Source organism: Netta rufina (genome assembly GCF_964035555.1).
Source record: "Netta rufina genome assembly, chromosome: 5".
Lineage (NCBI taxonomy): Eukaryota > Metazoa > Chordata > Aves > Anseriformes > Anatidae > Netta > Netta rufina.
The window spans coordinates 4,826,127-4,841,351 of record NC_140128.1 but is presented as its reverse complement, the minus strand read 5'-3'; the positions used below and the strand labels follow the sequence as shown (position 1 = coordinate 4,841,351).

At 37.4% G+C, this 15,225-nt stretch overlaps 1 protein-coding gene across 5 annotated transcripts in view; it reads left to right on the top strand.

Annotated features, from left to right (window-relative positions):
- The window catches only part of SOX6 (SRY-box transcription factor 6), a 373,900-nt gene that overhangs the window by 127,666 nt on the left and 231,009 nt on the right, over positions 1-15,225 (top strand). For all 5 annotated transcript variants that reach the window (XM_084287862.1, XM_084287859.1, XM_084287861.1 and 2 more), the window contains one exon: positions 13,401-13,644. In XM_084287862.1, the coding sequence (XP_084143988.1) occupies positions 13,405-13,644 (240 nt within the window). In that variant the 5' untranslated portion in view covers positions 13,401-13,404. The remainder of the gene's footprint in view (positions 1-13,400; positions 13,645-15,225) is intronic.

Sequence of the window (15,225 nt, the reverse complement as noted above, 5' to 3'; positions counted from 1 at the left end):
GGGAGCTGAGGAGGGCTGTAATTCAGGCTTGTGTGCTCCTGGCTTCCTTTGTTTCCTTGGGTTAATTCATTAAAGTCACCGTGTCTCAGTTTCTTCTTTTGTGAAGTGCGAGTGCTGAGAGAGTTGGTTAGCAAAGGTGAAGATATTTTGAGATTTCTGGAACATGAGAAGTTGTGCTGATTGCCAAATATTAGACTGCTTCATCACCTTCTATGAAAAAAACAACCAGGGCAGAGTCTCAAAGTAAGGGAACCTCTTCATGGAGGTGGCTGCTCTGGAGTGGCCCCCCTCTGCTCAAAAGTGGAGATGGCTCACCCCAGACTTGCCCCTGGGGCTGCCCCATGCCTCCCTGCCGGCTCCGGTTTCTGCCCCGGTGCTGACAGAGCCTTTCCCTGCCCGAAACAGCTCCCAAAACCTCAGTGATCAAAAATGATTCAGCAGAAAAAACCTGAAAGAGCACTTTGCTTTCTTCCTTTTTGCACTCTGTTTTTGCCTGCACAGAGGTAGGGTGAGGGGCACCTCCTGGTGCTGCCAGCTCAGCCCTGCTCTGTGTAGTGTTAATGTCCCAGAGGGGCTTCCAGAGTGGTTGCGCGCTGCGGACTGATGTGGTCGGGTATAATTAGCGCAGAGCCTGTGCCTGCTGTGCTGGGGGTCTTCTGTATTTGGATGGCCCCGTCCCGTTCGCGACCTCGCTCCACAGGAGCTGCTGGACTGCGGTGCTCTGCCAAGTAGAAACATATGAATTCACTCTCAAATTAAAACCTAAAATTGGTTTCATTTCTGTCGTTTATGTTTAGTTCTTCCCGGAATTATCTGATATCAGCACGTAAGCCAGTTGGAGAAATAAGTTTTGTTAATTTTTTTGAAAGTGCTTGTCTGTGTAAGTGAAGAGATCATGTTTATTTGAATCAGTTAAAGGGGAATAGATTGAAAAAGTACAGAGAAATACATACAGTCTGCTAGTGTTCAGAGTATACCTTACCACTTCTTGCATTTATCTTTGAGTGGTTCAGAGTATTATCATGTCATATGATCCACAGTAATAAAGTAATAATAGTCAGTTTTTCACTGAAAACACAGAAATTTCATATTGCAATAGGACCCAATTGAATTTTTCCATGCCAAGAAAAGTTGTTAAGGCTGTATCTTTAGCTGAATAGAGGATTCAATTAACTTCAGTACAGCTGCTCTGATTTACAGTGTCTGAGGATCTGGCCCGTACTTGAAAGTCTGCAACAACTCTGTCTGTGTCATAATTCCTAGATTAAAAGATCCATTTCTTTTCAATTCTGTTCCTATTTGGTTTAAAACCACAGACATTGGACTGTTTCATTGATGGTTCATGGTAAGGACGTTAGACGTACCAGCTAAATATGTCTGTAAAGCTATATGTTCAGCATGGCAACGCTTTTGAAATGGATAATAGAGCTCTCAACAAATGTCCATGAGAAAACAAAACTGTTAGATTTTGTTATTAGAATAGGCTGCACATATTTCGTGCTGTTTGCATGCCTATTATAAATTATTACCAATAAACATAAGAGGGAAACCATTACAAAATATAGCCCTGAGCAAAAAATGACACTGTTTGAGAAGACAAGACTTTTTTACACATGCAGATCGTATGTTTTACACTTAAAATATAGGGTTAAAGATGAAAACCACAACAGAGTTGTGTATTTCAATAGTAAATATACTGCATCACAAGTTATGAAAGTTTCAGTGAAACTCAGTTCTAAGAGAGCTAATTGAATTTAAACACTAATGATAAAAATGTTATTGTGTTGCTCACTGACAATATTTTAAGTTTTCATTTTAGACATTATTTATTTATTATTTTCCTAATTACCTGGTAACAGTTTCATTTAATTAGGTCTTTGGTTCATGTGCTGGGTTTTGGTTTTCTTTGTATTTTGATAGTTGTGCTTCATGGTGTTCTTTGGTGCACTCAGAAATATTAAAATGGAACTTTGAGCACTTGGAAATGTGGAGCAATTCAAAGCTTGGTCACTCTTCACCTTTACCCTTGTGACAGATTTCGCTTTGCACGTTTCCTTCTTGCTACAGATCAGGTGCTGCATGCCATAATCTTCCCTGAAAATTAGGTGACTGAGGGTCCTCAGTTGTTGAAAATTATTTCTTCATAACAATTTTGTGGCACTTCCCAGAGCTGACATCAGAAGAGAGGGAAATTTTGTAACTTCCTTTGCAGTTGCTGCAACTTCAGAGCACTGAAGGCAGAGACTGTACGCTCTGCTTGCTCTTTCCAAGCTGAACGGGCATGCTGAGTGGGGTTTACCTGTGACAATTTTTAATGTTCTCTGCTTCTTGTCCAAATATTTAAATGAAGCCCTTAAAAAACAAAACAAAAGAAAAGCAAACAAACAAGACTAAACAACAACAACAAAAAATTCTATTGTGAAACTGCTCAATATTAAACTATGATTATTTATGTATTTATTTATTTATTTACTAAATGGTCCTTTCTTTCTTTCTTTCTTTCTTTCTTTCTTTTTTTTTTTTTTTTACTATTGTTTTTTTAACCATGACCTGAAATTTTTGGTCATGGTCTGAAATTTTGGGTAGACCTGTGTGATGCCAGGAGTTGGACTCACTGATGATCCTTATGGGTCCCTTCCAACTTGGGATATTCTATGATTCGATGAAATAATGATGAAAATACTTCAAATTGTTAGTTCAGTATGTCATACTAAGAATGTGACTAAGAATAATGATCTCTTAGTTTTATGTTTACCTGTTTGTTTGTTTTAGAAAGAAAAGGCAGTTAAAATCGATAGAGATTTCATCTGTGGACCTTGTGAAAGGATAGGACGTTCAAAGTCTCAATACATTGAACTTTAAATCATTTGAACTTCCTAATGGCGACTGATTAGCTTAAACAATAAAGGATGTAATATTTTGTTTTATTTTATCTGAAGCTTTAAACTGCTCCAGTTATTTATCTTTTGTCTTTTCATACTGAAGTAAATTCACACAACAAAGCAGCATCCCACCTACTCTCTCTCATTAAAACTTTGGGCAGCCAAAGCAGTGGAGGGCTTGCAGGGAGGGGAGACAGAGAGAACTTGTCACGCTGCTGTTCTTGGCCACAATGCCTATCAGACATGGGTATTTCTGAAATATTTGCCGGGTAGTTTCAGCTAGGCATGGTATCCCCTATAATCTTCTTCCAAATAGTATGCTGCTTCAGCTACCCTGTCCTTTATCCCAGTAGTAGCTGCAGCTCACTGGTACATGAGGTGGTTCCTGTAGAGGGTCTGTAAATGCAATTTAGGGTTCCCATTGTGCATATATCTGAGAGTCAAATTGTATAAGCCTTAGTTCAAAAAACACAAAGAAATACTGCGCACAATGCTGCCTTGTAAAAGCCTGTTTTAAGGACTCGATTAAAAATCACCACTTCTCAAAGCCGCCGAAAGGAAGCAGGGCATTTTGACTAGTTTTATTTTATCTGATCAAAATGCCCATCCTTTAAAAATTTTCATTGGTCTCTGTTACCTTTCTCCTTTCCTCCATTCCCACTGACCCACACCCTGATCCTTGCTCCTGTATTTGTCGTGTAGCCCCTTGCAAACAGTGCCACAATTAGGAGTGTCAGCTAGGGCATTACCCATACTTGATTGTGGTGGAAGAGCAGGCGCGGTGTTGTACGGTGCGGTGTAGTGCACAACAGCGAGGAGCGGTGGCCAGAGCCCTGCTCAGGTTGTAGCTGTGCTTTGGTACTGATGGGCCAAGAGCCTTACAGCAGCTGAGCTCCTGAGGACGCAACGCTTGTGAGCAGATGTAGGAGGTGCTCCCAGCTGCATGGAGCCCGTGCTTATATTTGAGCAGTCACTTGTTACCCACAAGGGTTACATCTGGTGCTGGTGTGGTTGGGCAGGGTGGAAAAAAGCTGCTTGTTGTCCCTTACTGCCATTCTTGAGTATTTTGTCAGAGAAAAAGCAATGTCTGACCTGGAGCATTGGCTTTGTGCATTTTGCTTTTCTCTGTTCTTCTGTAACTACTCCAGTGCTGGTGGAGCTTCAAAAAGTATGAGAAGGTGATGTGCATTTGCATCAATAAATGCACAGAACTTTGTGTATATGCTCCCAGTGACTGGAATATTGATACAGAAAAATATAATCCAAGATATCACTCTATAATGCAAGTTTTTTGATGAGAATTTAAGTTTAATTTCATTTCCATGATCCAGATGACAATATTTTTCAAGTATATATCCTACCTTGGCCACTCTTTTATATTTTATAGGATGCCCAGAGCTACCGTAGACATAAAACACAGTTTCTGGTTATGAGATCCCTGCATTACCAAAATGTAAATTTCACTCCTGAATATGTAGGCCACTTGCTGAATAACCTAAAGAAATCCATGGTGGAAATGCTAGTTCTTGTGTATTCAGATTACCCCCTTCAAAACTTTTCCTCAGGTTTTAATATCCCGAGAGTCTCCGAGGCAGTCTGCAGCTCAAACTTCAGTTTCGGTTGTTAGAGTGAAGTCATTTGAATAAATAAATAAAAGTGGCATGTCATTTATTGTTTGTGCCAAAGTACGCCATGTGCCAACTGGGATTAATTTTTATGAATCCTCATACGTGTGAGTTTATAATCATGGTGCAGCTACACACTTATCCACTGTATCTGCAATGACACTTGCAGTACTTGAAATGTGCACAGGTACCATCCCAGCACCGCTCTGACCCACATTTATTTTTAGTATGTCATGAATCACCTTCCTTAGCTGTTTTTCTTTTCCACTTAATGAAAGGCATATAAATCTTATTGCCAAATAACCCTAGGATATTTGATAGTAAAAATAAAATCCCTCCTACTTTTCCTTGTGAATAGCCAGATGGATGTGTTTACCCTTTAGAGAAATTTAGACTTGATATTTTTGTTACGTTTTGTTTTCTTCCTGGTAATTATGTTGGCACTTTGCTGATCCCTGGTTGTGCATTATTACAATGGAAGGTGACAATTTGATTGTCTTCAGTTGGAGAAACAAGTAATTTTGTATTCACCAAGCTGTCAGGTAACACTACCTCACAGTACTAAGAGCTCCTGGCAATGTGGTTTGGCACCTATGTTTAACTGCTTTGATGCTTGCGTAACCTCTACTGAATCAGAAATAGTTTGCCTGCTAGAAATGTTTTTAGGCTTGTAGTGTAAGGTTTTGATTAAAAAGACAATCTGCAACTGAACTGCAGAGCCATTGTTTCGTGCTATGTGGAGATGCTAATGAGGTGGTTTAGTGCAACTGGTTACAGGTGAGGCTGAAACTGAGACCCTGCTCTGCTGTATGCCGAGGTGCTCTGTTTGGCAGAGGAACCAGCATCAAGAAGACTGGGAAGAGGGAGGACATCTGACTTAGATCAGGTGTCTCACTTGTGCTGAGCCGTACAGAGAAATGGCATGTGACCTGTTGTTTTCGCACCTGTAACATTGTAAATTTAGCGTGAGTTAATGAGTTACATTACGTGGCATCCTAATACCTCCTGAAAACAAACTGGAGGAGGAAAAAATGTAATAACACTGTGTTTTAGCACGGGAGTTGGTATCTCACAGAACACTGCAAGGATTTAATGAACCTTTCAGGATCTCCTTGCCCACCAGGTTGAAGTTTGGTCAAGAGGATTTTGAGTTAGTAAGTTCTTAACTGGCTTTATTAGGGAAAAAATACATCTATTCTAGTCTTTTGGATACGCTCTCAGCTCAAAGTCTAAACATGCTAAAATAAATTCTTCTTAGTATTTTTAGGCGTCCTTTATCAAAACCATTTATATAATCATTCAGTTAAACAATTAAGTCATTCTATTCCATAAAAATACGTGGATTAATGCTTATTTATAGCAACCATTGTTTTTTAATTTTATTGTTAATGATTGCTTTTATTTATATTGTATTTTCTGTTTCTTGCTGCCTAAAACAACAAATCCTAATAAGTTGCTGATGGATAAATTCTTGGCATGTTCCCTCTTGTTCCCATAGTTATTGGTAAAGATAGCTGGAAGCCAGTAAGGCCTTTTTTTCTTTTTCTTTTTCCAACAGTAAGAAATTGGATAGCCAAAGACACATGGCGTAGTCATAGGACTTTAAAGGCAGTCGTCACTGAGAGGCTAATACCAGCCAATTAAACAGAGGTGGTTACGTGATGTAACATTATCAGGAGAAACAATTCATGAGTCAAAGCATTCCAGGGCATATGAGCTCCAGTCCAAAGAACAGTCTCAAGCTGTTTAAATAAAGTGACAGCAATATTGTCAGCTAAATATAAACTATAGAAAATATTAACTTCAGTGACTGGAGATGAGCACAGCCCAGGTGCTAAGTGATTATTCTTTCACTGCCCTTTACTACATTCAGTGTGAGTTCACCTTTGGCATGTTTAGTGAAAACTCCTGGCAGTGAGTAGAGAGAATGGAACAGTTAACCTACTAGAAAGGTAGGTTTATTTTTAGCATTTTATGACTCCATGTAAAAAGTTTGGATTTTCACTGAAAAGTCATCAGGGGCTGCAAAGCTGTTTTGCTGCATCCTTTTTCATGTTTTCAGCAACTGGATGAATACTTAGGAACTGGTTCCCCAACCCTAATATTTTATTGCGGTTGCAGAAACTTGCTTTAATGGTAGAATGTATGAAAAAGGCTTTCCAAAAAAGTTCCAGGGAGCTGTTTAGCTCTCACATTGTTTGTGAGAAGAAATAGCATGAAGCATTGGTGCTGTGAGCTCTGTGTGCTTTGAGGAAGTTTGAACCTGATGTCAAATGTTACGATTTGGATTCATATCTATTAACAGAAGTCTAATTTGTCTGGTTTGGAAAACCAAATGCAAGAATAGCTGTGTGTATATCTTGAAAGCTGTGGGTGTATTGGTTAGCTTGATGCTTATCTCAGCTAGAGATTTGGGTGCCCAGTTAACATATTGCTGTCATTTCTTGAATCATATTTGCTTCCATGTTCTCATCTTTCTGTTTCCAAGCTGATTCCTAGAATAATGTTTCTTATGACTACCTTAAACTCTCTAACAGTGAATGAAGCATTGTATATGAACGATACGCAACTAATCCTTGCAGTGTTCCAGCAAAATGAAGCCTAGGAAGAGCTGGAGGCAGATGAGACGACTTGCCTAAGGCTTTGCTGTGACTCCAAACCAGGAACAGAAATTGGGAGGCTTTTCTTCCCATTGCCATGTTGTCAGTTTATGCAAATTTTGTCTGCAGGGATTCATGTAAGGATATAGGGCCCTGGGAGAATGGAATCTTTTCCTAGCTATTCGTTTCTGTTACTAAAGCGCCTTGAAATCAGATATGAGATTTCATAATTTTAGGAAATAACTGTTTATTCTAAAATGGCAGACAGATTACAGCATTAGATTTACAGTGCATTATGTTACTGAGTTATGTCTGCGTAACATTGTTTTCCAGAGGCCAAACTACAAAATCTTTGGCTACTGGCGAACCATTTTCATTTTTCTTTAAGTCAGTCTGAACACTACTGTAATTGCTATCTTTATACAACAAAAGCAAAGCTCAGTTTTCCCAAATGTTTCAACTATGATAAACTGATACTCAGCTAGAAGTAAATTGTTCCAGCAACTTGTATGCAACTGTCAGTTTGCCCCATGCTGCATCAGCCCCGTACTTGTATAGATGAACTTCCACTGTGAAATAGATTGCAGAAAGGATGCTCCATGAGTGCACATTGAGTTTCAGAAGGGGTCTGAGGATCCGTCAAAAAAACAGAGCCACCAAGTGATAAGCTGTGCCATACGTGTCAAAGAGGAGGATGTGTGAGCAGTGCAGGCAAAGAGGAATACACAGGCCATTTATTTTATCACAAGTCTGAGTGCTGACTTGTAGGGGAGGGTTCTGCAAGTCATGTTGAATATTGTGCGAGAAGCATGCACATTGCTTTCTCTTTGAGAAGGCGGGGGTGGGAGAAGATGCTGGGACAACTTTTTACTTTTCGTGAACTCTAGGTTAGCATAAAAGTTAAGAAGAAAGTATTTAAAAGGTCATAAGTATGCCTAAAAATGGTTTCTCTTAATTTATTTAGTTCTGGAGTCACCAAAGCACTTAGACATGTGCTTAACTTTTTGAAACAGAGTAGTCCAATTTGAAATTAGGGTACTGCTTGCATACTTACAGTTAATCATGCACTTAAGTATTTTAATCTGGCACTTTGGGGAGAAGGAATGGAGACTGTTCATAAAAGCTCTGTAAGCGAATGTATTTCTAATCTAATCTGATTCCAATCTACTGTTGGAACTGTAGACCTGGGTTACATCTATACTGCAGTCACTAAAGCAGGATGAATTAGTCCATCTGAGTAGCATGCTACTGTAGTTGGAGTGCTATCAGAAACAAGCTTGTTTAAAATTAGTTTGGATATCTCAGCATTACAAAGTAGTCATTTATGTGGCTGCAGTGTAGACATGCCTTTAGGTTTATGAATGCTTTGAGAGGGTGGAGCAGAGCAAGAGCTAGAGTCTCTGGCCAACTACGAGTCTGCTTTGCTATATATCTCGCTGTTACTGCTTAGTTTATATGCTTTTGAAGTACTGACAGGGCTACCACATTGTTGTTATCTGTGCTAATGCTTTGTGGCTTGATTCTGAAATGTCTAGCAGCTAAAACTCTGGGCCTAGCCGTAGTTTCCCCTGTAACATTTAATCATTTGGGCAGTAAGCAGGGATGGGAGATTTTAGGCTATGGAAGCCTTTCATGTCAGGAGTATCATCCAATTGTTTTGAAAAAGAAGAGATACGTTGTCTGAAGAATTGGAAACCAAAGAAAAACCTTAGACAATAAAAAGTATAATTATTTGCATTTAGGAAGGTATAGCATAAGTTGTCTGTAGGAAAAAGGAGAACTGATGTTTTGAAAATCTGACTGGTAGTCTTCATTGGAGCACAGACAATTTCTTCTCTCAATTAATGTAAAAAAAAAAAAACAAACCACACATATGTACAGAATGTAGCTGTTTGTGATTGTGATTAGTTTTATATAGGTAAAGTCCTTAGCACTTCAGTTTTGGCTTTGCTACCTTGACAATGAGGCTGACTGAAAATGGGTCCCAATTCCTCAGCTTTACTGAGATTTTGGTAAAAGATCCCATTCTTTTTCAATTTTGAGATCAAAACGAAATACAATTTATTCTAGTTTTGGAAAATCTAAGTGCAGATTTCTTCAATTCTTGAAGTTGAGTGCATGAAAGGACTCCAGATAATAAGGGCCTTTTTCAACCTCTTTTTTCATACCCATTAGGTATATTTTCTACCTTTAGTGATTGCTGTGTTCAGCTAATCTGTCAATTTAACCAAAGCAACAATTTCACAATGTAGTTTTCATTCTGATTGTGTGCTGTGTAATCAATATACTGATATAATGTGAGTGTAATTTCCTCTCTTATTTTATCTCCACTGCACAGTATTATAAATAAACAGCTAAAAAAGAAAAAAGAAAGAAAAGCACCAAACAAATCTGTTGCATCTTCTTTTAAGATTGTACCACTGTAGACACTTGTTCTAGTAAAGTAGAATTGGACCCACTTGATTGCATTTAAATTTTTCATGCTTCAGCAGTTTGTCTGGGAGCACAGTAAAGAAAACCCCCCGAGCGAGGATAGTTTAGAATAATAGAACTTGATTTTGTGTATTATAGCGGCACCATTTGTGCTGCTGTAGTTAGGGTTGTGTCAGCACTTCCATTATAAACCCCTGTTTGCAGGGGTTATAACTAGGGAGATATTTTTTATCAGAAACTTTTTTTTTTTTTTTTAAATCATTTGAGTGAATTTAATTGATAATAGGAGAAAAAATATAATGGAAATTTGTAAATTTCAGATACCTTCTACAAGCCTTATTTATTCTTTTTTTATTTTTTTTTTTATTTTTTTTTTTTTGTGAGGGATTTAGCAAATTCATCTTGAATGCTTTAAATGTAAAATAGTGAAGTCATTATGGCTTAAAATTGGACTGCTGTTTGTAGTTGTGTTTGAACATGAAAATGTTTTAACACAATGACCTGTTCTGTGGTTTGCTATTATCATAAACCACTAAAATGGGCCAGATCTTTCTCCCTTAAATTTGATAAGGCCTTGGAGTTATTGGCTGAATTCTGCCTTTGGACCTGATGGACTTCCATGGGCAGAATTCTATTTAAGAAAAAAACAAGTATGTAGAGTAAAACCCTGCACAAAGTCATTGACTGGCTAACACCCACTCACAGAGTTTATACTTATCTCTGTTTAACTGGTTATAAATCCCAGCATAATCAACATTTGGGGCATAACTTGGGGCCACCAGAATACCCGTACACATGAAGTGTATTGATTTAGTTAATGATCATGCTCAGAAAAGCAGGTGGAGGCCTTAATCTAGCAGGGTCCTGCATCCCTAGTGTTTAAATCTAGCAGCCAAAAGCCTGAAAGGAGCCATGGGCTGCTGACCTCTGGCCATGATTAGTGCATTAGATCCTGCAGTTTTAACAAATGTATGGGCAGAAAAGGAGGAGCAGCATACCTCTGAAAATTGTGTGATGGAGGCAGCGAGTGCCTGGGAGGCCTGCCTGAGCTTGTCTCTTTTTGCAGGCTCCAGAACTACAGGTAAACAAGTAAATCACGGCATGAAAATGGGTCTGGCCATAAGGCAGAAGTGAAGGAAAGAGCTTGTAGGAGCTCAGAAGCACCTGAAGACGGCTCTTTACCTGTTCGGCTATCCTAGCGCAGAAAAAAGTTGCAGCCCACGGCTTGGGAGTAGTAGTGAATGTGACTTTGTTAGTCTAATTTTATTTTTAAGGTTAAGAGATTCCCCTTTTCTAGATGTAATCAAAGTAAAGAAGAGAACATGAATACAGCTTTGTATTTATATGTGTTTAAAACATCATGAAGAAGAGAGAAGTCTGTTAGTGCACGTGGTAGAGGAAAGGTGCTTCCACTCGAGCGCATTGCCAGCAGATAGCTTTACTGAACGGTCACTTGAGGAAATACCAAAAGCTTGTTTATGAAATAGAGGTGAAGCCTTTCTAGACTAATTATATTCAGCATGTAATTTCTAAACTTCAGTCTGAATTTTGATTTTCAATTAACATTCTCAATTTGAAGATAATTTTCTATTTAATGTAATTGCAGGAAATAATTTATTGGCTGATTAAGACTGAGGGCCCAGCCTTCCTTAAGAAAACAGTCCCTAACAAACCAGCCTTTAAAGCCAACTCGTAGCTTTGGACAGATTCCTCCTATTTTTGCAGCTGCAGAGTTGTGTTTAATTAGGATTGTGCACTATTATTCATTGGTGCAGTTTGTAGTTGAAATTATTCTTAAGAGACATTTTCATTCCGAGTTTTGTGTCATGATTAATTTATGGCGAAGAAACAGCCCTAGCTATTGCTTTTTGCAGAAGCTCGTTCGGTTTGATGCAGGAATGAGATCTGTTGAGAAGGTGAAAGCAAGGAAAATCCTTTATTGTGTCTTTCAGTTTTAATGGCTAGTTTTCAAATTGCATAGAGCATGGTACAATTACATATATTTTCATGTGAGTGATTATATTAACATGACTATTTTAATGAGAAAAAGGAAAGTAAACCTTTTATTTTATCTTGGATCACAGCGATTAGGAACCAAAACCTTTTGAAGTACATGCAGCAATGCCGGCTGCTGAACTCTTGGCATGTTCTCTGCAGCATCAACATGAATTCTTTAGCGTAGTAAGAATGTAATACACGGTTTAAATTCCTCAGTTCTGCTTATTGGCAACATTAATATCAGACTCCCACTTACACTTCGGCTCCCCTAAAGAAAATGCAAACCTTTTTCCCCCACCAGTGTCAAGTGTAAGAGGCAGGATTATCTCTATTTACAGAATAGTTATTCTAAATAGGCATCAGTGTTTTAATATGTTTCAAAGCACTTCAAAGCTTGTAATACTTTTATATAGAACTGTACATAATTAGATTAGCAGATCCTATATTAATTTTTTTTTCACTGTAGGATACTAAATCTGAGCTCCCTCATTAATTGTGAGAAATTTAGCATTAGCTGTTAAATCCTATGTGAAACACGGGCTGCTACATAAAAACTACTGTTTAAATTGGAATTAACTTAATTATTTTTCTTTGCACTTGATATTTCCTTCACTGTAATATTCATGAAAGCATGTGACAGATTTGTAAATTTAACTGTTAGTCTCAGATTTCCAGACCCTTTAATCAGTATTTATTTGTCTGTAGAAACAGTACTAGCAAGTTAATGATTTGCTAATTTGAAAAATGCTCATGTGGTTTCCTATGTTAACTGATTTGTGCATTTTTAAAGAAATGGTATGAAATCAATTATTGTTAAAAAGCAATTAAGGTGAAAATCTTATTCCTTGGTTTCTCAGCAATTTCAGTGTCAAGGATATTCTAAAGTTACTAAAAACTGGGAAAAGAGCTAATATATTTTAGCTGTCTACTTTTGGGTTTATTAATGACAGTTTTAACAGTTGCAGTTAATCTTATTAGAAATTTTCAACAAAGTGTTTTCAGAGTTTGAGTAAAGTCAGTTGTATTTTCATATAACCAAGTGTGGTGAAAGCTGTGTTTGCCTCTGAAATGGTAGTAAGAGGCCATTATTAGGAAGAGACATTTAACATAAATCAATGCATTTATTCATTACACTTTTAAGTCATTTAAAGTAATTTGTTGAGATATATCCTGTACTCAGTGCCTAATATGAAATGAAATATAGTATTTCAGATTTTTAGTTCAAACTGTAAAAGATTAATCACTTGTCCATTCAATAAACCATTCCGTTTTAGAACACTTTCCACATGAACATCTCTAAACACTTTTGAGAGTAAAGCAAAACAGGATAAAATTTTAAACACTTAAAGGGCAGATACAGCTTTAAACAAACAGGAAAAGGACTTGTTTTGAAGAATTCCAAATGGATTTAAAAATTCTCGTTTCTGCAGAAAACAATTCCTGCTTACAAGGAATGAGGCTAGAAAAGCATGTGGTATCCTCTCATCCAAACATTTGCTTATTACCTTCAGTTTGCTTACAGGAGTAAGAGCTTAAGGACTTGAAATCTTATGATAAATCAACATGAAAATTACAATAAAATCACTATTTCGTTTTCCTGGCTGGAGAAAATTATATTGTTAGATAAGCTGAGGTGACATCCCATAATGTAACCAAGACATAGACTTGACATCAGTGAAAACTTTATCTCAGTATTTTGGATCTGGATCCTCCAAACCATACTATTTAGAGCACTTTCCTTGACTGCAAAAAGATTAACTGCAAGTGTGCCTGCTATCTGGTGTATTTAGAGGACTGTTTGATCTTGATTTTTTTCATTTGAAATTGATGTTTTCTTTTTGTCTTCTTTTCTTGTTTTGTAGAAGAATGTCTTCCAAGCAGGCTACCTCTCCATTTGCATGTGCAGCTGATGGAGAGGAAACAATGACCCAGGACTTAGCATCACGAGACAAGGAAGAGGGCAACAGTGATCAGCATGCGACCTCTCATCTGCCTCTACATAATGTAATGCACAACAAACCTCACTCTGAGGAGCTACCAACTCTAGTCACAACCATCCAACAAGATGCTGAGTGGGATGGGGTCATCTCAGCCCAACACAGAATGGTGAGTTTCGCAGTTCTCATAGCAGCTTTCAAAATCAGTATTGTGAAAGACTGTTCACTTCCATACTTCCATTTTGAAAGACATGTTCAGTACAATCTGTCAAGGGTGTGAAGCTTTTTAAATGTTAAAGTGTCAGCGTTAGCAATAGATCAACATCAATATGGTGTAATTGTAAATTACAACTGTATAATCTTGTTAAGTATACAGGTCTATATGAATGAGGTCATTTGATGAGTTCACCTTCGGAAAGGAAATGCATCTATTTATCATGTTTTCATTCAGACCTTGATTTATGTCATAACCTCTCTAGGTCATATATTCAAGCATTAATTTCTGACAGGAGGATGTAGCTCACAACTGTTTGTCATCTGCAAAGTGTCATGGTGAAGAAAGAAACTTTAATGTCTTTTTTTTTTTTTTTTTCACTTGCGTCTCAGAAATGGAATTCACCAAATTTAGAATATTATAGCTTCACACTACAACAAAGAAGATGGCATTTTAGGTGACACAAACATCTTGCTGTATTTATTAGAAATTACAACTTTTTGTGAAGGAAAAATGTTTCAGTAACAATGTCATGCTCTTCTACTCCAGATCATCAGTTTGTATATAAGTGACATTTCAGGCAATATCCTGATCATTCTTATTCTCTTCAGTAGCCTAATTAGAATTATTTTCCAGTTGTAATTCTGTCCCTATGCATCCCCAAAACTCTGCAATATATGAGCAGGCTGAATAAAGGCTGAATGGGCATAGCATCTCAGTCAATTTATTTTCCACGAACATGTTCCTGAGGAACAGAATTAAGGTACATGCAGCACCCAGGTGTTCTGTAAATACAGAACATCGTAATTCCAGGCTAGCCATAAAGTGACTTTCACAGACATTAAATTCACAGACATTAAATTCACACAGTTAGTTTAAAAGGAATAACCTACCTTTTCATAAAATTTCTTTTTAAATATTTTTTTCTTTTTTATTAAATATTTATGAGCAGATATTTTTTGAGGAAGTCTTTTATTTTATTTTTTTTTTCTTTTCCCCACTGCAAATCAGCAGCTATCAAGGTTAAAAGAATAACAATTGTAGATTTTTTTTGGCAGCTCTAACAATAATGACCTTATTTCAAATTGGGCTAGAAATCATAATTCATATGCATTAATCAACACAGAGGCTGGGATTCTTCATGCATATTGTGATGCTTAGAATTCAAATCCTAATTAAACAATAGCACTTGAATAATATGTATTCTGTTAATACAATTTTCTTTCCCAAAATCCAACTGACTCAGAAATTTAGACCAAACTAGAAAAATGCTACCTAATTTTAATGTGCATTTTAACCTAGTTCAGCACTTTCTGCTAGGCCTAAATTATTCCTGTGTATGTGGGCTCCTGATACGAAGAATGAAAAATTCCTTTTAAATTTCAACCATAAAAATTGCTCTAAAGGCGCAAGGTTATAGATTAGTAATTGGGCAAGGTAGGTTCTAAGTTGTACATAGGCTTCTATGCAGAATTCTCCCATTTGAGAGAATGGAACCTCATTTTGGATGCCCAAATCATGCAATAATAAGCACAT